This window comes from Lipophrys pholis, assembly GCF_963383615.2.
Source record: "Lipophrys pholis genome assembly, chromosome: 3".
NCBI classification, from domain to species: Eukaryota; Metazoa; Chordata; class Actinopteri; order Blenniiformes; family Blenniidae; genus Lipophrys; species Lipophrys pholis.
This window is the reverse complement of record NC_137627.1, coordinates 11,092,252-11,117,022: the sequence shown is the minus strand read 5'-3', so window position 1 is coordinate 11,117,022 and position 24,771 is coordinate 11,092,252. Positions and strand designations below refer to the sequence as shown.

General features: G+C 42.5%; 1 protein-coding gene across 1 annotated transcript; it reads left to right on the top strand.

The window, feature by feature from the left end:
- The first annotated feature begins 563 nt into the window (after window positions 1-563).
- On the top strand, window positions 564-23,489 carry sacs (sacsin molecular chaperone). Its single transcript, XM_080458946.1, has 9 exons — window positions 564-1,018; window positions 2,781-2,931; window positions 5,399-5,489; window positions 5,577-5,662; window positions 6,300-6,411; window positions 6,665-6,811; window positions 7,499-8,984; window positions 9,441-9,532; window positions 10,671-23,489. Exons 1-9 carry the CDS (start codon window positions 996-998, stop codon window positions 22,217-22,219), a joined length of 13,737 nt encoding a protein of 4,578 aa, XP_080315072.1. The 5' UTR covers window positions 564-995; the 3' UTR covers window positions 22,220-23,489.
- Window positions 23,490-24,771: the final 1,282 nt, after the last annotated feature.

The following is a 24,771-nucleotide window of genomic DNA, read 5'->3' as shown; positions in this document are numbered from 1 at the left end:
TAAAATGTTTTAAACAAAAAGTGTGAAGTATTTATTATACTTTGACAGAAGACAATTCATAAATATCTCAAACAGTGCCTCAAAATGTTACTAACAACTCATAAAGCGCAAATAGTACAAAGTAAAACCACCGTCTGTGGAGCAGTGAAGTGAAATATTTGTAAAGGAGAAACTGACTCACAGACTGAGGTTACAAGAAGCACAATTTAGTGGGGAAAAAAAATAGGAATGAAACTTAAACAAATCTTGTTAAGAGATTGCTCACAACAAGCTACTGCGCATGCGCGAATGGTAAACTCTATTATGGCCCTCTGGAGCTGCTGAGTCATTAAATACTATCTGAAGGTTGAAGATTAGAAAACAAATACATCAGATTTTACACTCAGACACGTTATTAGACTCTTTGGTAAACGAGACATCTCAGTCGGGGCTGTTTATTCTCGCTGAGAGGATTTACGACGACGCGGAGGTTAAGGAGGAGGGAATCCTCTCGCTCCTCTTTAGTCTCCGCTCCTCTCCCTCTCTCCTCCCGTCCCGGTGTGTAATTCATTATTATTAGAACATCGCCTTTGAAGGAGTCGCTGTGTTGTTGCAGGGAAACCGGCCATGTCACTCGCTGTTGTTGTCGTTTCTTCCAGGAACAGCGGCGGTGGTGAAATGTGTGATCTTTCTGGGAGGACCGTGAAGGCAGCGCGGCGGACAGATACCAGTGAGTGAGCTCTCAAAGCGGCTAAAGCCAAACACCGGCTCTGCTCCGGGGGATGTACGGCTCACTGTGAGCCGCACGGTCCTACCCACTGAACCTCATCCATCCTCCCAGGCTCTGTCGGCCTTGAATTGTTTTGAGTGTCTAACGCCGTAAAGTGTCAGCGAGCAGGTGTCTCACTCCGTTTTCTCGCCTTGTTGCAGCAGTTTTCCAGGCGGAGTATCCCTGCGCTGAGAGGAGAAGATAGTCCAATGAGCGTCTCTGAGCTGGGACACAACACAGCAGCGACATGGCACACTGTCCAGACCCGTGGTGAGTTTATTCTAAGTGCCGGGAAGGCTTCCTGCCTGCATCTAACACATATCTGCAGCTGGTGAACCCTCTGACACCTCAGCTATTCAGACTGCACACCACTAATAGAAAGATTCTATTGCATCTGACTTATTTGTATTGTAAACATTAGGATTTCTTTGATCCAGATTAATTTATTTTTGTAGAGGATCCTCCCAGTCCATCCTTCTGCTGGAGCTGACAGCCACACCCTCCCAGCTCCAGTCAGTCAATGCACCAGTTTGGCCTCTGCTGCTGAGTCCAGGGCTCCTGCTGCTGAACAAGCAGGAATAGTTTGTTTTATTGCTGCTAACGCGTTGACAGGATAATTTACAGGTTTGCCTTGCATAAGTGAAAATCTTTGGTATCCCCCTCCATTGCCACACAGGTCTAGAGGAAGCTGCCTGGTGTGATGGTCATATACATAGAAGCAGAAATCACCCGGGGAAAGTGAGAGTCGCCACTGAGTTGAATATTGTCACCTCAGTTCTGTTATTTTTAAGGGTATGAGTTCCAAATTGAAAGTATTGGTTCCAATCAGATGATAAATGTCATTTAAAGGCAAAAATAGCCCATGATATTTTTGTTAACCTCTTACGTGACGGTAACAGGAAAAGCAACATGAAAAATTGTAACCAGGCTTCACTTCATTGTCTTATATTGTCACAACTGAATCCATTGGAGGCATTTAGGACAGAAAGTTGAAGCCAGGGGGGTTCAAATATAAGACCCGTCAGGCAAAACCAGTCTGCAAGAGGCTTCAATCTGACCCACCAAGCAAATGATAAAAAATTTCAAAGAAAACATTGATTTTTAAGCAAATTCCCGAAGAGTAGCAGACACAACACAACGCTGAGACCGAGGAGGCTGAGATATCAGTGCTGCTGCTATGAATGCATTCCTCCCAAAGTCATGTGGTCAGGGTGAATTTGTAAAAAGTGGCATAATGCAACGGCAACACGAGACGTTTTATGGACATTTCACTGTATTTTGCACTAGAAGGTTTCATTAAAATTGGCTTCGAGAGTGCAGTCATTTTCTATAGTAACTGATTGGTTTTGTGAAAATAAATGCTCTGTGCCACAACAAACAACAACTTTAAAGTTTGTTGCCCCTGAAGTGAAATATGTTTGACGGCCCTGGTCTGAGCAGATTGTTCTTGTTTTGTTGCAATGACAGACATTCGAGCTTTTGTGCATGGTTCCATGGCGACTGGTAGATACGCAGAAATTAGTCAATGGAATGTAGAAATACAAAACATTAAATCGAGATAATCAAAGAAAACATCCACACATATAATATAATTAGCAAATCTTGTATTGTCAATATTAATGTAACTGGTTTAAACATTTGAATAGAGCACATGTGTTGTGTTCAATCCAACAATTTAGGACTCTACTGTGCAGGAACATTTGCCTTAAACTATTGCATATATATAGTAGAACTATAGTTACTCTATATTAATTTATTATAAGGGGATGTTGTAGCACCGCCTTTGGTACCCCTCCCCCCTCTAAGAAACTGCTCTCTAGAAATCATTGCGGCGGTGTTTCTTACAAACCTGAACCTTGATCAATAGTGAAAGCTAATCTCGTGTCCACGACCGTTGAGATTCAGTGTGACGCCTCGTTTTCTCTACGGCTGATCGACTGAGATCATGTCAGGTGCTGCCTTGTAAGCAGATTAATTTACAATGTGAAAGTCACTCATCTGATAAAGCATAATATGCTTTGTTATCCAATAGGTTGCCACGGGTGACAGTTCGTCATGAGTGCATCGGCCTGAGGTCCTACCAGGTCTCTCCCCTCACGTCGGTCCAAGACGTCAAACAGTTGCTCTTTGAGGAGACGGACCTCCCAGTCAAAGAGCAGCGACTGACTCACAATGGGAGGACGGTGAGCGCTCTTCTTTTGTTTCTGTACGCAGAGTAAAAATACTTCTAAATGACGAATGAATGCGATCAACTTTCTGTTGCATCATATCTTCATCACAACAAAGCAAAAACTAAAAAAATTGGCTTATAATTGTTTGTGTTATTTTCTATGTGCATCACTTTATCTTTGTTTTGTCGAGTTATTTTGGGATTATTTATTCTTTTCCCAGTAAGATGAGCTTTCTTTCGTTTGCCAGCTACTCAGCATTACATTAATAGTGAGCAGAAGAGAACAGGCCGGTTTAATGACTCTTTGTTTTGTTGCTGCAGGACAGATTCTGTCACAATAAACTGTTCACAATGCCGCCACTGTTAGAAATGCTGTGGACTTTCTTTGCGGTATCGCCAGTTATTTCGACTTCCGATTTTGATCTTGTGACTGATTTTGGTCGAGATGACGCTCATCCGCTGCTGCAGTTGGTTATCTGTCAGCTGCCGTATAAATCCAGTGTGTGATGTGTTGTTTCTCTGGGTAATGCGGTGTAATCGAGCTTCAGCTCGGATGGCTGCCGTCCAGTGATCTGACTCATGCCCTGCATTGGCAACATGATCTTTCTATCATCGTGCTTTAAACAAAGTAGATTGTAGGAAATCATCTGTGTATAATTATTTTAAAAAAAAAACGCTAAATCACATGATTGACTTTGGTAACCAAATATCTTCATACAGGCTCGTTTAATTAATCGTCTTTGTCATTTCAAAAATATATATATTATAAAAGAAACAGTCATATTGGCATTGTTAATTTCATCCATTATTTACAGTGGTAAGTGGAGTGGTAGTTTGTGACAGTTCACTGGCCTAACATGACTGCAGTTGACCCCGTGTGTCGGGGCTCAGATGATGGAACGCACCAGCTGGTGGTCAGTGCGCCGCAGCCCCCCACAGTCCCATTCACGGGAATTAGCTGCAAGCCACACCGACAAAGCTACAGCACAAGGTCAGCTTTAAATAAAAGTCATAGTTTTGGATTTACATCTGCTCTGTAGTTCAGTGTGAGGAAATACGTCCTGGGAAAAATAGGTACCCTGTGGAATTAGGTCTGTTTATTTAAAGTCTCAAATGAATAAAGATGTGCGGCAGTACGTCAAGCGGGAGTGCTATGCTTTCTTCGGAGGAACTGAGAGGTGAGCTCACCCTGCTCACTGTCAGTTATTGAATCCTTCTTCCTAGTAAATCAGCGGCCACGTTCAGTCAGAAGCTTTCAGTCCACTGGCCAAGAACTAAAAAAACAAACATACTGTATATTAACGTTCCCACACGTAGACTTAGATAGGATACAGATGGCTCATAAATTGTTTGTATTCTTAGCTAAATGTTCCGATTATAGTTTACAATCTTCTTAAAAAAACTCCACATAGAGTAAAGAAAAGGAATGGTTTATAATAGTGTGGAGGGCATAAATAACCCCATTATTCAGCCAAAAATATCCAGCAGGTCATCCCTGAAGAAGTTATTGTGTTAGTGTAAGAGATAGGTACTTAATAAATTCCTAAAGGGAGTGTTTTGCTTGTTATGCCGATAATCTTCGCTTCTCCAGTGGGATCATTGAAAGCACCTCCTTGGTGTTTTTCCCCCCAATAAATGTTGATAATCATTTTTATCAACATTTTCCACTCATTCAGTGTTGTTTTAAGCATTTCTAAAAGGAAGATTTTGAAGAGAATAATATAAAAACATTTTCCAAATGTTAGATTTGAATTATAATAGATTTCACATGACTGAATTACAACATATTCTATTTTTATTTCAATCCCTCACAGTGTTGAAAGCTTCAAAGAGTACAATACAGTAGGTGTGAGCACTGTGCGCTGCGCCCACATTAAATATTAATGCTGCCATAGACTCATCCGGTTAATCATGGCAGCCGATCACAATGAAGGTGATGACGGAGGGTTTATCTTGTGCACAAGCTCAGTTTCCCAGCCATCATGTTCATGTGCACAGTGCTGAGTGCGGTGGGGCTGCAGGGTCACCTTGAACGGCCCCGAACAGCAGCACAGGGAGGCTCCGAGCTGCACTGATCCTGAAACAAGCACCGGGACAAGACTGTGGACTAACGCACGGCAGCAGCAGCGAGAGATGTAAAGACGAGCCAGTAAACAGCTCAAATAAAAGATTATAATTCTGGCTGGCTTGTAAGACATATAGTATTTATGAGTGTAATGACTAATAAAACTGTTTATAGAGGAAGTTGTCTAAATATATCACAATATTTATGGACTTATAGGACATCATTGTCTCCTGAAGCATTCGTTCCGTGATTTTGGAAGTTTGAATTAGGTCTGCATGATTTAAGGGATCTTTGCACGTCGCCACATGCTGTTACCTTTGTGTAATACACACCACTCGCTGGTGACTGTTGTCGATGCAGTGCCTCCTGGCTGTGTGTTACTATATACCCTTGTCTTTGCATCAATCCTCAACAGCTGGATGACAGGGTGCAGATTGGCACCCTGGTGCCTGCAGGAAGCCCAGAAGTATCCGTCACTCTGGAGGGAAGAGGCCTAAAGGGAGGAGGTGAGATTACACACACACCTGCACAACGTCTGCATTTAAACCTGTTTATAGAACCGTGACGCTTACCCTATTGTATGTCCTTAACAGGGAGGTTCGGACAGACAACACCTCCGTTAGTCGAATTTTTGAAGGATATTCTGAGGAGGTACCCCGAAGGAGGACAAATTCTGAAAGTAAGCACCGTGCTACATTGCTACTGCGTTTCAATGAACTGAAAATAGAAATAAAAGCTCTTGTTTTTAACGGGTACTTTCCTGTGGTCATGTGCTCATTCATTTATTCAATACAGCCAAACAATGCAACTGCCTGTGTTTAAAAGCTCAGCAGGTCTGTCTGTCTGTCGATACCGTTTTGTGGAACACAGGGAAAAAGAGACGTAGTTTAAAAAAAAAAAAAAAAAAGTACATTTGCATTTGTTATTTACTCTGGTTACATTGTACGAACACACTTATAAGAAACCCTCGGTAGAGAGTTTCTTCCAGAGAAGCCTATGTGCAGATGACAAAGCAAAGTACTGTGGGATTTGGACAGAGAAAATCTGTAAAGTCTGCACAAAAACAGAGGGCAGACTTGTGTTTTGGCTTCAACCTGCTGCCGTCAGCTGTATTACCATGACACTGCACTCTCTGCAGACTAAAAGGTTGAAGCCCTAATGGGTCCATATAGTCCAATTATGCCCACATGTCTGTGCAAGGTTTTTTCTTTTTGGATAAAAGCATCCACCCGATCGGCAGACATTACCCTGCACTCCACTCTAAAGATCCTGTCTTCTATAGATTAAGGCCATTCCTCGACCTCTTTATTTTGAAGGAGCTGATCCAAAATGCAGAGGATGCTGGAGCCACAGAAGTCAAGTTTATGTACGATGAGACGGAGTACGGCGTGGAGTCCTTGTGGTCACCTGACATGGCTCAGCATCAAGGTTAGTGGTTAGAGTGAACCACAGCAAGATTGCCCGATGATGGGTGACGCTGCTCTTCAATCAGAGGCCACAAGGTCAAGCGCTCGTTTTGGCATGAATCCATCCTGCTTAAGTATTGTCTAGCAGCTGCTCTGCGGCTGATCCCCTGCTCTGTCTCTCTTGATTGCAGCGAAAGGGACAAGGCCGCTATTTACAGGAGGAATACAAATGATTACATCTGTGATTTTCTTTAACAGTTTTTTACTACCCACAGGGACAGCTTTGTATGTCTACAACGATGCCGTGTTCACTGGGGAAGACTGGAATGGGATTCAAGAGATTGCAAGAAGCAGGAAGAGAGATGACCCCCTGAAAGTTGGACGATTCGGTATTGGCTTCAATTCTGTGTATCACATCACAGGTGAGAATTGTTATAACTGTGCAAACAGCATTAGTATGGTTTTAACATGTGTAATAATCACTCTTTGAATCAAGGAGTTCTTTTATCTGTGCAACTGCCAGAGATGTTCAGCCCTGCAAGTTGATTTTAGTCAAAGTGGATTGACTCAGTTGTTCTAGCGCCTGTCGTTAAGTCATGGTCACTTTGAAGCAAACATGTACAAGTAAAGCTAATTATTGTGTGTGTTTGACAATAAGGTTACATTACCGTAAAAAGTCAGGTGATAAGAATTTCAGAGACATTTTCTTTAGGTGGCCCTCAAATCCTTTTCTGTAATTTTACATGAGTAACAGAAAATAGTGCTTTAATATTGGCTAGTATACTTTATAAACCTCTGCTGTGAATAGAAGGGAAATATGTTTCGAATATATTTGGATCTGGCCTTTTTGAGTCAACAAAACTTTCAGGAGTTGGGAATGTTTTTTTGGTATTTTGTGTTTTATTTTGATTTAGTTTAGTTTCACCCTGCTGGGGATCATTGCACACTCACTGACTGTTGCCTGGTTCAATCCAGAGATCTAATTTATCAAAAGGCTGGATAATAATTACATTTTTGTGCATTTGTTAATGCAACAAATAGCAATTAGCATTAGGGGCTAATGTGAACTTTTTTCTTTGTATTCTCATCAGTATGATTTGTCCTTTCAGATGTTCCCAGCATATTTAGTGGAGATCAGATTGCCATGCTGGACCCTCATCAGACGCTGTTTGGAGTGAATGAGTCTGGGCAATGCTGGAACCTAAAGGCGGACAGTAAGGAGATCACAGAACTGGCTGACCAGTTTGCTCCCTACTTTGGGATCTTTGGCAGCTCTGAGAAAACCATCAAGGACGCCAGCTTTCCTGGAACTCTGTTCCGCTTCCCTCTGCGCATGAAGCCATCCCAGCTCAGCAGCAACATTTACAACAAAGAGAAAGTGCTGGAGCTCTTTGAGTCTTTCAAGGCGGACGCAGACACAGTCCTCCTCTTCCTCAAAAGTGTCCAGAAGATCTCCTTGCATGTGCGCGAGTCTGACGGGACGGAGCGCATGTTGTTTCAGGTTACAGCAACAGAGAATACCGACGATAAGCTAGAGAGACCAAATGCACTGAAGACTCTGGGTCAGGCTATAGATGGCTACAGCAACGGCGTCCCCAGCTCCACCATCACGTGTGTCACCTACCAGGTCAACATAGAGACTCAGGACGAAACAGCAAAAGAAACTCAAAGGATGACTTGGCTGGTATGTAATGGAGTTGGAGGGAGAGGTTTGTGCCCTGAGCTGGACTCTCTGGCAGACGACTTGAAATTCATGCCGACCATCGGCATTGCACTGCCTCTTACTCGGCTCAACCAGGAGGACAAAGGCGCCACATGTGGTTTCTCAGGGCGAGCCTTTTGTTTCCTTCCTCTTCCTCCTGGAGAGGAGAGTGAGACTGGGCTTCCAGTTCATGTCAGCGGCTTCTTCGGCCTCACGGACAACCGCCGGAGTATCAAGTGGAGAGAAGTGGACCAGTGGAGGGATCCAGCTGCCTTGTGGAATGAGCTGCTTATAGTCACTGTCATCCCGAGGGCTTACTTCACTCTTGTAATTGAGGCCATAAAAAGGTTAGAGACAAAAAAGGACCAAGATTTTCCATTGTCTCCGGCAGGGACGTACAGGGCCTGGCCAGACCTCCAGCAGGTCAAATCTCGCTGGAAACCTATTCTCCAGCCGTTGTTTCAAGACCTGCTGCAGCAGGAAATCATCTATTCCCTCAGTGAGAGCTGGATCAAGGTGGACCAGGCCGTGTTCTCGGAGCTGGACACGGACAAGGGTATTTCAGAGACTGTGATCAACTACCTCCAAAGCTCAGGAACACAAGTGGCGAAGGTGCCCGCCGCAGTGGATTCTGTCCTGTCTGCCTACCTGACAGAGTCGACTAAAGTGAAGAAGGTGACTCCTTCTCTGCTGCGGCAGGTGATCAGGAAGTGCAAACACAAAGGTCCCTCGCAGGAGAAGCTGCTGCTTTTGGAGTTTGTGCTTAGTGACGCCAACTACAGTGACCTCATAGGACTTGAGCTCCTGCCACTGCAGGATGAGACCTTCACAACATTTTCATCCTCTGTGAGTGAGAAGGATGCCATTTACATTGCCTCTGAAGAGTACCCCAGGTAAAGTCACCAGCCGTACACTTAATTACTATGATCATGCTACATTTTATGACACATTTTTGGTGGAACAGATTTCAATGTATTAATCTAAGCAGCAAATAACAAAAAAGAAATGCAAATTTGTTACAAAGTTCTGAGTGGTCGCATGACTGGCTGTGATTTTGATGCCCGCTGATTTACCCAACTTCCAGCTGGGTAAATGCACGGTGATTAGATTAATCTTTAAGCAACACTGCCCACATCCATGTAACACAATCTCTGTGATTCAAAGTAAATATATTAAAAATAAACGCCAATCAAAAGAGCTCTAATATAAACCACAATGTTGCCCAATTTTACAAAACAATAATAGTAATAGTCATAGCTCCCACGTATAGACTATAAAAGCAGTTCTAGTGATGTCTCTGGAAGTTAAAAGCTGCACACATATAATATTGAATTTTGTTTTATCCTCAGATCTCTCTACCCAGGGCTGGAACATCGTTTCATTCTCGATAGTATCAAGCCAGCAGTGATGGGCAGTTTGAAGAAAGCTGCCAAAAGCCGAGGTAACGTATCATATTTAATATACATTCTCATTTTAACAACTCAATTATGTGCATTCATAATTTTCATTCCAACGGTAATTCTTCGTTTTCAGACTTGTCAGGTTTGGATTAGTCAAAATGAGTGCCGTTATTGCATTTGTTTAGAGATTGCTGCCAGTCGAGACTGAATGCAGAGGGTAAATGCTGATTCAGTGCACCTTACCTGGCTTCCCCCTCAACCACGTGTTTCACTCCTTCTTTTTCTGCAACAGTAATTATCTACATCATCATTGCCTCTCATCAGGCTTTACATTTATGCTGAAAGGTGCCAGTGATGATTTAATTTTAATGGCCATAATGTCAGAACTTCCTCCGTAACTTCCTCTGTCTGTACATCGGAGTTCAAATATATAAATATATTTTTTTAATCTAAAGCACAAAAGAAAGCAGTCAAATTAATCTTACATTTCTCAAATCTGCACTTTTAATTACAGTGCAACAATCTCTTTGGGGGTGCTCAGGTTGGTACTACAGTGTGTGGCACCAATTAAACAGAGTTATTATTATTATTATTATTAACCCCAACTAATGTGTATCTCTAAATACTCACCCTGGTAACTCTTTACAAAGAATCCTCACTGGTATGAGAGGCACTAACAAGCAAGCCGTGCATGTAGATCAGGTACAAGACAGACATGATTTGACACCATTCACAGTTATCTTCACAGGACACTTGTGGTTTTTCATCAAACATTTTATCACTTACCTGTACGGTGCTTCACCATAGTCTTGCAAATGTTGTGTGCATGTGTGGCAAGATGTTTGCATGGTCTACATCTGCAAAGTAACTCCTGTATTGCCTTGTGTTTGATATTGGGCAGAAAAAAATGAAATAAATTACCTGATATCTGTCCCAAGAACGTGTGTTATACTAAAAGTATTTTCAGTCAGGAGCTACGAAAACTACCTCTCACATATATTTTAATAAAAAAACACCCATAACATGCATACATTATATTTAAAGGATCAAGTTATTATTGAATTCTTTTTCCTGTATTTTGCGGTAACTTCACCCACCTATAGTCAGCCTGACTTAAAATATGTCTTCATGTTTAAAAAAATAACCATGGCTAATTGAAGTGCCCTTCTCTCATAACAGGAAGACCCTGTACTCAGCTACAAGTTATGAACTCCGAACGGTCAGCGCGACTCATGAAGGAGATCCTCTCAACCGCCTGGCCTGCCAGAGATTTTAGTGTCCAGTGGGAACCTGGAAACCAAGAGCTGAAGCATCCTTCAGTTTCCTGGCTAAAGATGGTTTGGAAGCATCTCTACATACATTTCGCTGATGATTTAAATACTTTTGAAGACATGCCTTTGATCCCACTTGTGCCACTTGAAGAAAATGTGGATGTAGTTCAGCTTCTGCGTCTCAAAACTCCATCTCCCATCATTTTTGTGGATGAAAAAGAAGCACCACTTTCTGGGAAAGTCCTTGACGTCATGGAAAAGCTTGGAGGGGTGGTGATAAAAAAGTTGGATTCATGTTTGCAGCACCCTCTGCTTAAGAATTACATTCACCCATCCTCGCCAGGTATTCTTCTGCAGATTATGGATAGACTGTCGACACAGCGATTGTCGAGCCAGGTTGCTTCTTTCTCAGTCAAAGAGAAGATTGCACTCAGAAACTTTCTCGCAGGACTGTCGGAGATTACAGAGAGAGAAAAACATATCCTGCTTGAACTCTCTATTTTTGAGAAAGTGGGAACCTGCTCTGAAGGTAAAGCAGCTTTTACGTCACTAAGAGGAGCCAGAGCTTTACATCACAGGGCCAAGTACCCACCAGAAGTCAAATTATCTGAAAATCTTGCTGCATGCTCTGATGAGGAATCGATCCGTCTCTTCAAGATACTAAAAGTTGAACAAATAAAAACTACACAATGTTTGAGGATGATTGTTCAGGATATTGAGAATGGTTTCTACACAAAGGATGAGATGACTCAAATTGTGCTTTGGGCACTTAAACATCTGGCTTTTCTAAAGAATGAAAACTCAACCGTGATTGGATGGCTTTCTGCTCTTAAATTCATTCAGCTGCCTTGTGGGAAGTTAGTCAAAGCCTCAGATGTTTTTGATCCGGACCTTGAGATTTTACAACATCTGTTCTACATGGAAGAGAAAGTTAGGTTTCCCACAGGTACTTTCACATCATCTCCAGACATTCTCCATTCCCTCAGACAGCTGGGACTAAGAAATGAGGTACAGCTAACTGAAAAAGATGTACTTCAAGTTGCAAAGAAAATACAGGAGTTACAAAGCAGCGAGGAACCTGACTGGGAGCTCGTTGTCAAAAAAGCAAAAACACTCCTGCAAATCCTAAACAAACAAACGAAGCTGGTAAAATCAGCTGAAGCTCAGACATTGTTGCTGAAACTGAAATGGGTGCCTGCCTGTAAAGAAAGACCCCCAACTTACCCCAAGTCCCTCGCTTGGGTTGGAGATATTCTCAATATCTGCTCCTTGTCAGAGATGTGTGAAATGTCCCATGCAGTCCTCGTCGGGTCTTCGGTTGCAGTGGTTGAACACACCTCTGCGGGCATGAAGAAAGCACTGAAACTCACTATAGAGCCACAGGTAGATCAAGTTTTACAGCATTTAAAAGCGGTGAATGACTGGCATAAATCTCAAGCTTTCACCACAGAAGATTGGTATCAATTCCAGCAGATTTTGTTTGAGATTTATGGTTTCATGCAGGCTCATCTTGAGGATGCAAGAGAAGCAATGAAATCGCTGCCTTTTGATTGGGTGTGGACAGGAAAGACATTCTCGTCCCCAGGCCAGACAGTGCTGAAACCCCTCATTGATCTGGACTTGCAGCCTTACCTTTACTCACTGCCAAAGACCATCAGAAAGTTTCACAAGCTCTTCAAGTTTTGTGGTTCAGTTGAAGAGGTCGTCCCAAGTCATGTATTTCAAGTCATTTCCACCATCCAGCAAAGATGTGCAGAAGAAATGATCAAAGAGGAAAGCAAAAGAGATATTCTGCTTTTGATCAATATCTTGAGATGGCTGTACAATAATCAGATACCAATAGAGACAAACATGCATGTGCCCATCTTTTGTTATAAGGACCAAAACAAATTAGCAATGAAGCCGATTCAGGAGTGCACCTACTGTGACATAAAGGTTGATGATTTGAATGACTTACTTGAAGACGCTTCTGAGCCAATCATCTTGGTTCATGATGACATCCCAATGAAAACTGCAGAGTGGCTGAAGGTACCATGTTTGAGCACAAGGTTGATAAACCCTGAAAATCTTGGCTTTGAACAGTCAGGCCAACAAGAGCCTCTAACAGTGAGAATCAAGAATATCTTGGAGGAATATCCATCCGTAGCAGACATTTTTAAAGAGCTCCTCCAAAATGCTGATGATGCAAGTGCAACAGAGTGCAGTTTTCTCATCGACATGAGAAAAAATACTGACATTCGAGAGAATCTCCTTGATCCTGGCATGATCGCATGCCACGGACCCTCCTTGTGGTCTTTCAACAATGCTACATTCTCAGACACAGACTTTCTGAACATTACACGGTTGGGTGGATCAGTGAAGAGATGCGAAGCGGACAAAGTTGGAAAGTTTGGCTTGGGTTTCAACTCTGTGTATCACATTACTGATATTCCTATCATAATGAGCAGAGAGTTCATGATCATGTTTGATCCAAACATCAATCACATCAGCAAGCACATCAGAGACAAATCTAATCCAGGGATCAAAATCAACTGGAGCAAACAACAGAAGAGGTTGAGGAAATTTCCCAATCAGTTCAAACCTTTCATCAATGTCTTCAACTGCCAGCTTCCATTGGCTCAGGACTCGCCTTACAAATACAGTGGTACCCTGTTCCGACTCCCATTCAGAACGGAGCAGGAGGCATCAGTCAGTGAAATCAGTAGTCTTTACTACAACACCACAGATATCTATTCGCTTGTTGATGAGTTCAGCATATGTGGCCATCGGTTCATTCTGTTCACACAGCACGTTGGAACTATGGTCTTAAAATACCTCAAGTATGAGGAACCAAATCCAGCAGGAGCACAAGATGTTGTTGTGATCAGCAAAAGTGTGTGGTCATCCAAAGCATCATATGGACCGCTCAGTATCCTCAAGTCTGCAGCAAAAGTTATGAAGAAAGTAGCCAGTACCAGCAAGGTACCTGCCGATGTTCCCAAGTCTGGCTGCATTATACGTGTTGTGGTGGAGGAGTTTCATAACGTGTTCAAACGCATCGTTGACCTTCATTCCCCACTGTTTCGAGGTTCAGAAGAAGATCCTAACCAGTATTTTGAGATGGCTGCTAAAGGTGGTCCGACGAGAAGACTAACTGATGAGATGCCCCAGAAAGCAGTCGAGGTCACCAACTGGCTCATCTGTTCATGCATGGATGCAAACGAGGCACTAAAGTTTTCCCTCAGCGATAGTGGAAAAAGACTTGGACTCGTGCCTTGTGGAGGAGTAGCTGTTCATCTCTCAGAAGAAGAGAGCCGGAAATGGACAGTGAAGACAAATGCTACACCGATTGGAGAGGTGTTTTGCTATTTACCTCTGAGAATCAAAACAGGCCTGCCTGTCCATATCAATGGCTGCTTTGCAGTGACTTCCAACCGAAAGGAAATTTGGAAGACTGACACCAAAGGACAGTGGAACTCTGTGTTCATGAGGCATGTCATTGTCCAGGCGTATTTAGCAGCACTCGCAATGCTACGGTCAATGGCTGAAAGTGGAGAACTGCTTGAATACAACTACTATGCGGCATGGCCAGATCCAAGTCAGGTACATGACGACTTTACCCTGATCAGTCAGGGTGTCTACCAAGAAATAGCTAAAGGAGGTGACAGCGAGCATGCAAAGGTATTCTCAGATGGACAAACCTGGGTGTCAATCAAATATGTCAGATTCCTTGACGATGCATTGCTCTGCAGGTCAGACATTGGCCCTGCTGCTTTCAAGATATTCTTGAAGTACCTCAAGAGGAGTGGCTCACAAAACCTCTGTGCCGTTGAACTGCCTGACTGGGTGAAGGAGGGTTTTGATGACGCAGGCTGCAAAGGGAAGTTGATGGAAAACACTCTGACCGAGAAGCAGTTCTTTCCAGATGTATTTTTCCCTCACATCCAGGAAATTGACAAAGAGCTTAGAGATCCACTGATGCATTATGTTTTGAATGAGAAACTGGAAGATTTTGCATCAATCCTCATGGCTACTCCTTGTATCCCATGCTCTGGTCCCAAAAAGGAACTTGTGTTGCCTTCAAAACTCATTCACCCAGAAGGAAGAGTCGCCAAACTATACCAATGTGATGATGGAAGATTTCCAGAAGGGACTTCCAAAGACTATCTGAACCCAGTGTGTTTAGTGAAACTAGTGCAGTTAGGTATGGTCAAAGACGATCTCTCATGGGAGGACCTGATTGAGCGTGCACATTCTGTGATTGACCTCAATGAGAGTGACCATACAGCCGCATGCTTTCGAAGCAGTTTGTTACTCAGTCTCATTGATGAGAAACTAAAAATGAGAGACTCCGGCACCACTGAGCATTTGGAAAAACTTCAGGACATCAAGTTCCTTCCATTCCTGACGAGGCCTGCAGGCTTCTCTCTCCCATGGCATGGGAACAACTTTTCCCCAACCACATTGTTCTCTGCTAGAGAACTCTTCACAACTGAACACCAGGACACGGTGTGTCTCATGAAGCCAATCCTTAATGAGAATTCCCCATCCTTCAAAGGTTGCGGTGCAATATCACTGGCTGTGAAAGACTGTCTTGGTCTGATAAGGAAGCCCTCAGTTGGGCTAGTTATCAGTCAGCTTAAAAAGCTGTCCGAGTCATTCGATGGAGTCACTCTCTATCAGGAAAACATCACAAATGCATGTTACAAGTATCTTCATGAGGAAATGCTACAGGATGAAAATGCAAAAGGTGAAATCGCTGAGGAGCTGAAATCTTTCAACTCCATCCTGGTGGAAAACACATATGTCAGTCCTTCCAAAGTTGGATTCTATCTGAATTTTGATGCAGCTCCACATCTTTATCAACTTCCTAACAAATACAGAAACAGCTGTCGGGAGCTCTTTGAAAATGTTGGGGTACAATCCAGTTTCAAAGTGGACGATTTTTCGGCAGTTCTTGAAACTGTGAAAGAGGAGTGTGGGCGAAAAGGGCTTACCGAGGAAAACTTCCAGTTGTGTCGCAGAATTATCAGTGAAGGAATATGGAGCTTGATACGTGACAAGAATCAAGAATATTGTCAAGCAAACTATGGTGGGATATTGTTACCTGACTCCAATCTAACACTGAAGCCATCAAAATCACTGTGCTATAATGACTGCCCCTGGATCAAAGTCAGAGATTCTTCTGTGAAATACTGTCATGGGGATATTCCAAGAGAGGTAGCTGTGAAACTGGGGGCTGTTCCAAAACGTCACAAAGCACTGGAGAGATATGCCTCAAATGTATGCTTTACGCCACTTGGCAGTGAGTTTGGTCAGAAAGAAAAATTGACCAGCAGAATCAAAAGCATCCTCAATGCCTATCCGTCCGAAAAAGAGATGCTCAAAGAGCTGCTTCAAAATGCAGACGATGCCAAAGCAACAGAAATTTATTTTGTTTTTGATTCAAGGACGCACCCCACTGACAGAATATTTGACGACAAATGGATTCCAATGCAAGGCCCCGCCCTCTGTGTTTACAACAATCAACCTTTCACAGAAGATGATATTCGAGGTATACAGAATCTCGGAAGAGGAACAAAAGAGGCAAATCCAGGCAAAACTGGCCAGTATGGGATAGGATTCAACTCAGTCTATCACATAACTGACTGCCCATCCTTCATCTCAAACAATGACATTCTGTGTATCTTTGATCCACATGCACAGTATGCCCCTGGGGCGACATCTGTTAGTCCTGGAAGGATGTTTCGAGACTTGGACTCTGACTTCAGATCTCAGTTTTCAGATGTTCTAAATCTTTACCTCGGAACTCATTTCAAGTTGGACCGCAGTACAATGTTCAGATTCCCCATCCGCTCCACGGAGATGGCGAGGACATCAGAAATCAGTTCCGTCTCTGCATCTGACAGAATGGTGCAAAATCTTCTGGATAAGCTGAAAACTGATGGAGCAGAGCTTCTGATGTTTCTGAACCACATGGAGAAAATATCCATCTGTGAGGTTGATCATGCATCTGGGGAACTGAAAGTGTTGTATTCTGTGACAGCAAAAATAACAGATGGTGATCGACTAAAACGGAAACAGTTTCATGCCTCTGTCATTGATAGCGTCACCAAAAAGAAACCGCTCCCTGCTATCCCTGTCCAACAGATCACCTACACATTGGACATTGAGGACACAGATGGAAATTTAACTACATGGATGATCTGCAACAGATCTGGCTTTCCAAACATTGAGAATGTCTCCAAAAGTGTGATCTCAGCTCATAAAAATGAAGACATAACTCTCTTTCCGCGTGGAGGGGTAGCTGCATGTGTAAGCCACAACTACAAAAAACCCCACAGAGCCTTCTGTTTTTTGCCCCTTTCACTCGAGACTGGCTTACCTTTTCATGTCAATGGGCATTTTGCCCTGGACTCTGCAAGGAGAAACTTGTGGAGAGATGACAATGGTGTGGGTGTGAGGAGCGACTGGAATAATAACTTGATGACATCACTTATAAGCCCCGCCTGCGTGGAATTGCTAATTCAGCTTAAACGTCGATACTTCCCAGGCCCGGATCCCACCTTGACCGTACTACAAGGAACACCACTTCATGCTGTGAAGGATACATTGAAGAAGTACCTGTTTTTTTTCCCGGTCAACAGACTTGACATACAACCTGATTGGTACTGCTTGGTCAAGGCCATATACATCAGTATCCATACAGAACAGAAGCGTCTGCTTCCAGTCGTCAGAGCAGCACAAGTTGACAACTCTGATGTGCATTCTGTCATTTACATTTCATGGGTCAATACGTCCACTACAAACAAGGGCAGAGCTTTTTTTGATAATTTGCTGCAAGATGAGCTTCAACATTTGAAAAATACCGAGTACAACATGACCTCAAGGAAGTCTGTGGCTGAAAATATCTATCGGTTAAAAACCTTGCTTCTTGATATTGGCTTCAACCTCATTCACAGCTGTGATGAAACATCAAGTCTCTACTTGTGCTTGGAAGATGCAGGTATTCCCGTCAGTTATGTCACACCGAGTGATGTCCGTAACTTTCTCCTTACGTTTTCATCACCAGACACAACTTGCCATGTTGGAAAACTTCCCTGCCGTCTCCAACAGTCAAACTATAAGCTTGTTCATAACGTGAAGCTTCTTGTTGACTACTGTTTCAAAGATATTGACATGGATGAAATCCACATCGAGGGTTTGCCTCTGTTGGTAACGATGGACAACATGCTTCAGGTTTTTGATTCCAAAAGACCAAAGTTCCTGACAACACATCATGAACTAATATCATCAAGAAAGGAGATGTTCATGAATACACTGTACAACAGGTACAGCACCTTTCTGTTGAATGCAGGAGCTGCAAAAGTGTTCGACATCAGCAGCTTTGGAGAGCTACTGGGCTCCGCTCTTCCGAGAGAGTATCGAACGAAAGCACCTGTGAAATGGAGGGACACCTTTGCAAGTGACTCGTGGTTGAAAAATGTGTGGACCTTTATCAGTGAGAATATCGCTGTTAAAGAGGACCAGGTAGACATTAAACCCAGCTTTGACACAGTGATCGACATTCTTAAAGACTGGGCTTTGTTACCTGGCACAAAATTTATGGCAAGAGAAAGGCTGGTTCTACCTGAGCACGATGTGCTTTTACCTTTGAGTTTGATGAGCATTGCCATATTTCCGCAAGGACAAAATGACAAAGTCTTTCATACGCTGATGAAAGCAGGGTGTATTCAGCTTGCGGTCAACAAAATCTGTGTCAAAGAGAATCCAATCATGCCTTTTCTCAGACAACACACAGCAAATATTGAAAACCCATCAAGTGTTCTGAAAGCTGTGGAGTACATGATACAGACGTCTGCATTCAAATCTGCAAACTTGACAGAGAAGGACATTGAGGCTCTCCTGTTGTATTTCAGCTGCAACCTCACAACCCTCACACAACAAGATGCGCAGAGCCTAAAACTTCTCCCATGCTTCAAATCAGTTAGTGGGAGGTACATCAGCATTGCTAACTATGGGACAAACTATGTTCTTGCTAAAAACGTTCCAACTGCAGACATAGAAAAATGGGCTCACACAACCTCCTTTGCCTTTCTGGCCGATAATCCACAGTTGAAGGAGCTGTACACGTTTCTTGGCTGCGTGCCAATTGACGACTTGGAAATTTACCTTCAGCATCTCCTGCCGAAGTTTGACAGTCTTTCCCACGATGCCAAGGTGGAACACATTGTCAATTTGAAGGAAATACTTTTGTCAATGGAAGAATCGTGTAAAAAGAAGGATCAGCTCTATGAAAAATTGGAAGGCTTGTCATTCATATATGACTATTCAAGCAGACTCAGGCCAACCAAGTTTTTCTCTGACGAAACAGTGAAGGTGTTTGAAGTCATGCTGCCTGCAAAGTCATTCATACCAAATGACTTTTTTAAGAAAGTAGAGCAAGTGTCAAAACCCAAGAATGGGACACTATCGTTGCCATCTTGGATAACCTTCCTCAGAAATATCGGTCTCAAGCATGAGGTGTCACAGCAGCAGATTCTTCAGTTTGCTAAAGAGGTCAGCATCAAAGCTCAAACCGAGAGCTGGACCAAAGAAAAAGTGCAAACCACGGTTGATGTTCTTCTGAACCATATTTTCAAAGAGAGGACAGATTTGTTCCTGGGTACATTTCTCAAAGAACTCTCAATGATACCTTTTTTGTGTCCCGAGAGAGCCCCCAAAGAACTGGTCAAGCTTCATTCTCAGTACCAAGAGATGAGTGGCACACTACCTTTAATACGTTTCAGTGGGTCTCAGGTGAATCCCAAATTCAAACAAACAGATATTATTCACTTGCTTTGGACATCTTGTCCCATTCTGCCTGAGAAAGCCACACCATCAAGTATAAAGGACCAGGAGGAGAACACCCTTAGTGGGCAGGAACAACTGGACCAAGTGCTGAGCATGTTGGGTGTCAACCTGGACCCGCCACTAGATAAAGTCATAAGCAACTGCAAAAACATCTGCAACATATCTGGTCCAGATGATGAAATGGTGAAAACCAGGAACAAAGTGTTAAGATCGACGTACGAGTTCCTCAATGCTGATAAGAGAGATTTCCGTTATCAGCTTCGCGGCGTCGCTTTTGTCATGGTTGAAGATGGCTGGAAATTGTTAAAACCTGAAGAAGTGGTTATTAATTTGGACAGTGAATCTGACTTCAAACCCTACTTGTACAAATTACCTCTGGAGCTCGGGACTTTTCATCAACTTTTCAAGCTTTTGGGCACAGAAGACGTTGTGTCAACCAAACAGTATGTTGAGGTGCTGTGGCGAATTTACAGAAGTTCAGAGGGTAAGCAGCTTGACCCTAATGAAATGAGAACTGTGAAAAGGGTCGTTTCAGGATTGTTCAAATCTCTTCACAATGATCCAGTCGAAATCCGCAAAGACCTTGACAGTCTCAGAGATTTGATATTTTATCTGCCAAGCCATGATGGCAGATTAGCAAAATCTAATACTTTAGTGTTTGATGACGCGCCACATTACAAGAGCAGGATTCAGGGTAATGTTGGGGTTCAAATGCTTGTGGACATGAGTCAGTGTTACCTAGGCAAAGATCACTCGTTCCACACAAAGCTAATCATGCTACTTCCTCAAAAACTGAGGCCCAGACTGTTGAGTAGCATTCTTGAAGAGCAGCTTGATGAAGACTCCCCAAGGATGTGTCAGTTCGGCGCTCTTTGTTCACTTCAGGGCCGCCTTCAGCTGTTGCTGTCATCCGAGCAGTTCATCACAGGGTTAATCAGAATAATGAAGCATGAAAACGACAACGCATACCTTGTGAATGAAGAAAAAGCCATACGTCTGTGCAAAGCACTCTGCGAAGGACTGAAAGTTTCCTGTTTTGAAAAACTTCAGACAACTTTGAGAGTGAAAGGATGCAGTCCGATCCCACACAGTCGCAGCGAAACGCTGGCCTTCCTCAAGCGGTATGGGACGGCTGTGATTCACCTCTACATCCAGCATTCAGACAGCAAAGACATTAACTTTCTTTTGGCACTTGCCATGACATTGAAGTCAGCCACAGACAACTTGATTTCTGACACATCTTATCTGATTGCCATGTTGGGCTGCAATGACATCTACAGAATCACAGAGAAGCTGGACAACCTTGGTGTCAAGTATGACTCAACGGAGCCTTCACAACTTGAGCTACCCCTGCCGGGAACCCCAATACCAGCTGAAATACACCACACACTCCTAATGGACCCACTGAACGTCTTCTATCCAGGGGAATATGTTGGTTATCTCGTAGATTCTGAGGGAGGCGATATATACGGAGCCTATCAGCCCACCTACACCTATGCCATCATTGTTCAGGAAGTGGAAAGAGATGAGGAGGAAAACACGAGCTTCCTTGGAAAATGCTTCCAGATTGACATTGGTTACAGTGAGTACAAGATAGTCAGCTCGCTCGATTTGTACAAATTCTCAAGACAGGATGAAAGCAGCCACGTGCGAGACACGAGTGCCCCGTCCACCCCCACAAGCCCAGACTGTCGTACCACTGGTCTACGAATGACTCCTCCTGTTTTTGCTGGCAAAGAAAACCTCAGACCTCCACCCCAAAAACAGTCTCCCAAGAAAATCAAACTTAACGCTTTGCCTGAGATTCTGAAAGAAGTGACCTTAGTCATTGAGCAAGCGTGGAAGCTGTCGGAGACGGAGAGGAAAAAGATGATCCGCCGATTGTATCTTAAGTGGCATCCAGACAAAAATGCCGAAAATCTTGACATTGCAACAGAAGTCTTCAAGCATTTACAGAACGAGATCAACAGGATGGAGAAGCAGTCTCTGGCTGACCAGCTGAACACAGACAGAGCTACCAGGAGACCTTACTCCACATCATCAAGCCGCTTCCAGTCAGAGAAGTTCTCATTTCAAAGGTTTTATTCGTCGTGGAACCAAGAAGCAACGAGTCACAAATCGGAAAGGCAACATTTCAGGGAACATACAAGCTATGCAGGTTCATCACACTCCCATCGTTTCTTTGTGCCCCCAACCTTCAAGACCGTTGGAAACCCCGTGGAGGCCCGCCGGTGGTTGAGACAAGCCCGAGCAAACTATTCTGCTGCTCGCAATGATCTGCATAAAAACGCCAACGAGTGGGTCTGCTTCAAATGCTACCTGGCCACAAAGCTTGCACTGATAGCTGCTGACTATGCAGTGAGAGGAAAGTCGGACAAAGATGTGAAACCAACTGCCCTCGCTCAAAAAGTCGAGGAGTACAACCCTCAGCTCGCAGGCCTTTCCAATGACGTTCAGATCCTGGAAGGATATGGAGTGGACAGTTTGAGGACCCGCTACCCGGACCTGCTGCCATTTCCACAGATCCCCAATGACAGATACACATCCGAGGTGGCAATGCGGGTGATGGAGTGCACCGCACGGATTATCATAAAGCTTGAAACCTTTGTGCAGCAAAAAATCTGATTCTGTTCCATGAGTATGCATAGAGCCTCTGTGAAGTAGAGCAGTGTGCAATACAGATCATATGTACCACTTTGAATAAAACTGAAATGTCGAGCTGGCAGCTTCAAGTACATATGCAGTTTCTACATTGATGGCGTGACTGTGGCCTATGCAAGTATGGTAAATACAAGTATGGCTCTCATAACCTATTAGGCTCTCCTATACGTTAGCAGTAAGATGTGAAAACATATATGCTGTACATACTGACGCCTCAGCAATGTTTTGTTTACTAAAGTCCCCACGTTGACAGTATTTGAGTTAGAAAAAGATGCTGCTTTTTTTTACTTTATCTTTTATAGAAAAAACAAAAACAAATACTAACTCTATTTTCTTGCTAATGAAAACCTGTTGAGTGTACATGAAGGATGAGCTTGTAGTATAATAGATTAATTCTGTCAAATACTGCTGTTCCTATCATGCAATATTTCCTGTTTGCTCAACAGAGAAAATACAATCATGTTTGTACAATTTTGTTTTTGTATGGTTATGGTTATTTTCATATGATTTCTGTAAATGCTGAACATCTCTGTCGTTTATTTATGGACAAAGCACTTTTATAAAACTCGATGTACTGGCATTTTTATAGTGTTTCTGTCTCCTCAGCAGCTTGGGAATCCCAACTCCGAAGAAGAAACACTTTTCTTACTTTAAAACATCTTTGTTTGTTTGTTACTGGGGGTTTCTTTGCATCGTACATCATGTGTTTATGTGAACCACATGTGCTCACAGCTGGCGAGCAGGATTGCTGTTATCAACTGGAGAGATGGCAAGTGTAGTAGCTACTGTAGCTTAAGTCATCTTGAAGGTTTTTGTTTTTGTTGTGTTTAACCAAAGAGAGTAAGACATAGCGCTGAAGTAAAGAGCCATAACTATGCTGTAATCAGAGACAACTTTCCCATGTTAATTCCCGTTAGCGTAGCATCATGTTCAAACATTATTTTTTAGTGTTTCAAACTTTTAGATTGAATAAATCATCTGATGCCGATGATTTTGTTTTTACAACTTTATTTTATCTTTGAATTGAAGTAATGTATAACAAATTACCAGATGTTGTAAAACTCATATTGGAGCATCATTTCAATTGTTTTTCTTAGTATCTGTGGTCCTATTACACCTCAAGCTTGAGGTGACTCAGTCGAGGGCGTCTCCAACAAACCTTGAGAATGACTATATCATACGTGTTGATGTACACTGTGCCATAGCAAGGCCGAATAAATTCCCCTCAGATGAACTGTGTCCATTTGTCCTTCCAAACCTATTGAAAAAGATGTAAAACACCCAAACAACTGGCTTGTGTTTCAATTGTTTTGAAGAGGACTCGCTTTGCAATGCAGGATTTGATTTTATGTGTGTCTTTTCAAGAAAAGCATTGCAGAATTAATATTCCATTAATAAATATGAACTCTTTTTAAGTTACGAAGTTACATTATGTGTGTACATTCTGCATGAGCATTTTTCACAAAAGCACGAGTCATCTTCATCTATAAACATGTTTAATGGTGGCCCAAACAATTTAGTCAGTAGTTTAAGCAAGTCAAATCAAATAAAGGCTTTATTAAATAATTATTGTGATCAAAACATAGCTGCAGCCTTGAAATAATTAAAGAGGGAGAAAAAAAACTGGTTCAAGAAAAACAAACATGGTACATTAGTTAAATATATGTATATCTCTGAACAGAAATGTTTATAATAAACTACTTTTATATGAAAATGATTTATCTCAGTCTTAGAACTGAAAAATGAACTGAAGAAAAGTTATTATAAAGTTATTAGTATTATTATTATTATTGATTATAACAACAATGATATTAATTATGTTTTATTACTATTATCATTATCAGAATTTCTTTGCACTCGTAGATGGATTACGTCTTTACAAAGCCACATAAAATACTTATTGATAAATCCACATTAAAGAGACTTTGGTGTTTCTGTCACTGCTGGCTTTGAGTGGTACTACTCAAGATTCCCACGAGAGGGCGTAAGAGAGCTGAACTGGGGCCTTCAAACTGTAAAGCACTGTGAATTGCCTCGTGTTTGAATGGTGCTCTGTAAATAAATTTGCCTTGCCCTGCCTTACCACTTCAATCCCAAACTAAAACCCCAGGACTAAACAAGAAACAGAGGAGCCTAAATATATAAGCAATGAAAAACAGAAGTAGTTAAACGTGGTTATGTTGAAAAGCATTAAAAGTTTCAGACAAATATAGAAGAATAGCACAATGTTTATTCAACATACAAAATGAATAAATACACATTTCACTCTATCAAAATTAGCCAGAATTGAGATGAGATCTACAAACCAAAGAACTGTCTGTTAGATTATGCTGCAAACGGTTGTGTCAGAAAAAGAGATGGAGCAATCATTTCTGAATGTGGTAACCTGGGAGCATTTATTCAGCTATAACGGAAAGCTGCCAAGTGCCTTTCATGCATATTGTATTGAAATTGAAGTCAAGGCAACATTTCCGCACAGAACAGTGTTCTTTAAGCTCTATCTGCTTTATTGTCAC

Excerpts from the sequence above, each read along its gene's own strand:
- sacs (XM_080458946.1), top strand. The coding sequence starts at position 996 with ATGGCACACTGTCCAGACCCGTG. Across the intron at positions 6,412-6,664 it reads TGACATGGCTCAGCATCAAG|GGACAGCTTTGTATGTCTAC; the intron begins GTTAGTGGTTAG and ends TACTACCCACAG. Across the intron at positions 6,812-7,498 it reads TTCTGTGTATCACATCACAG|ATGTTCCCAGCATATTTAGT; the intron begins GTGAGAATTGTT and ends TTGTCCTTTCAG.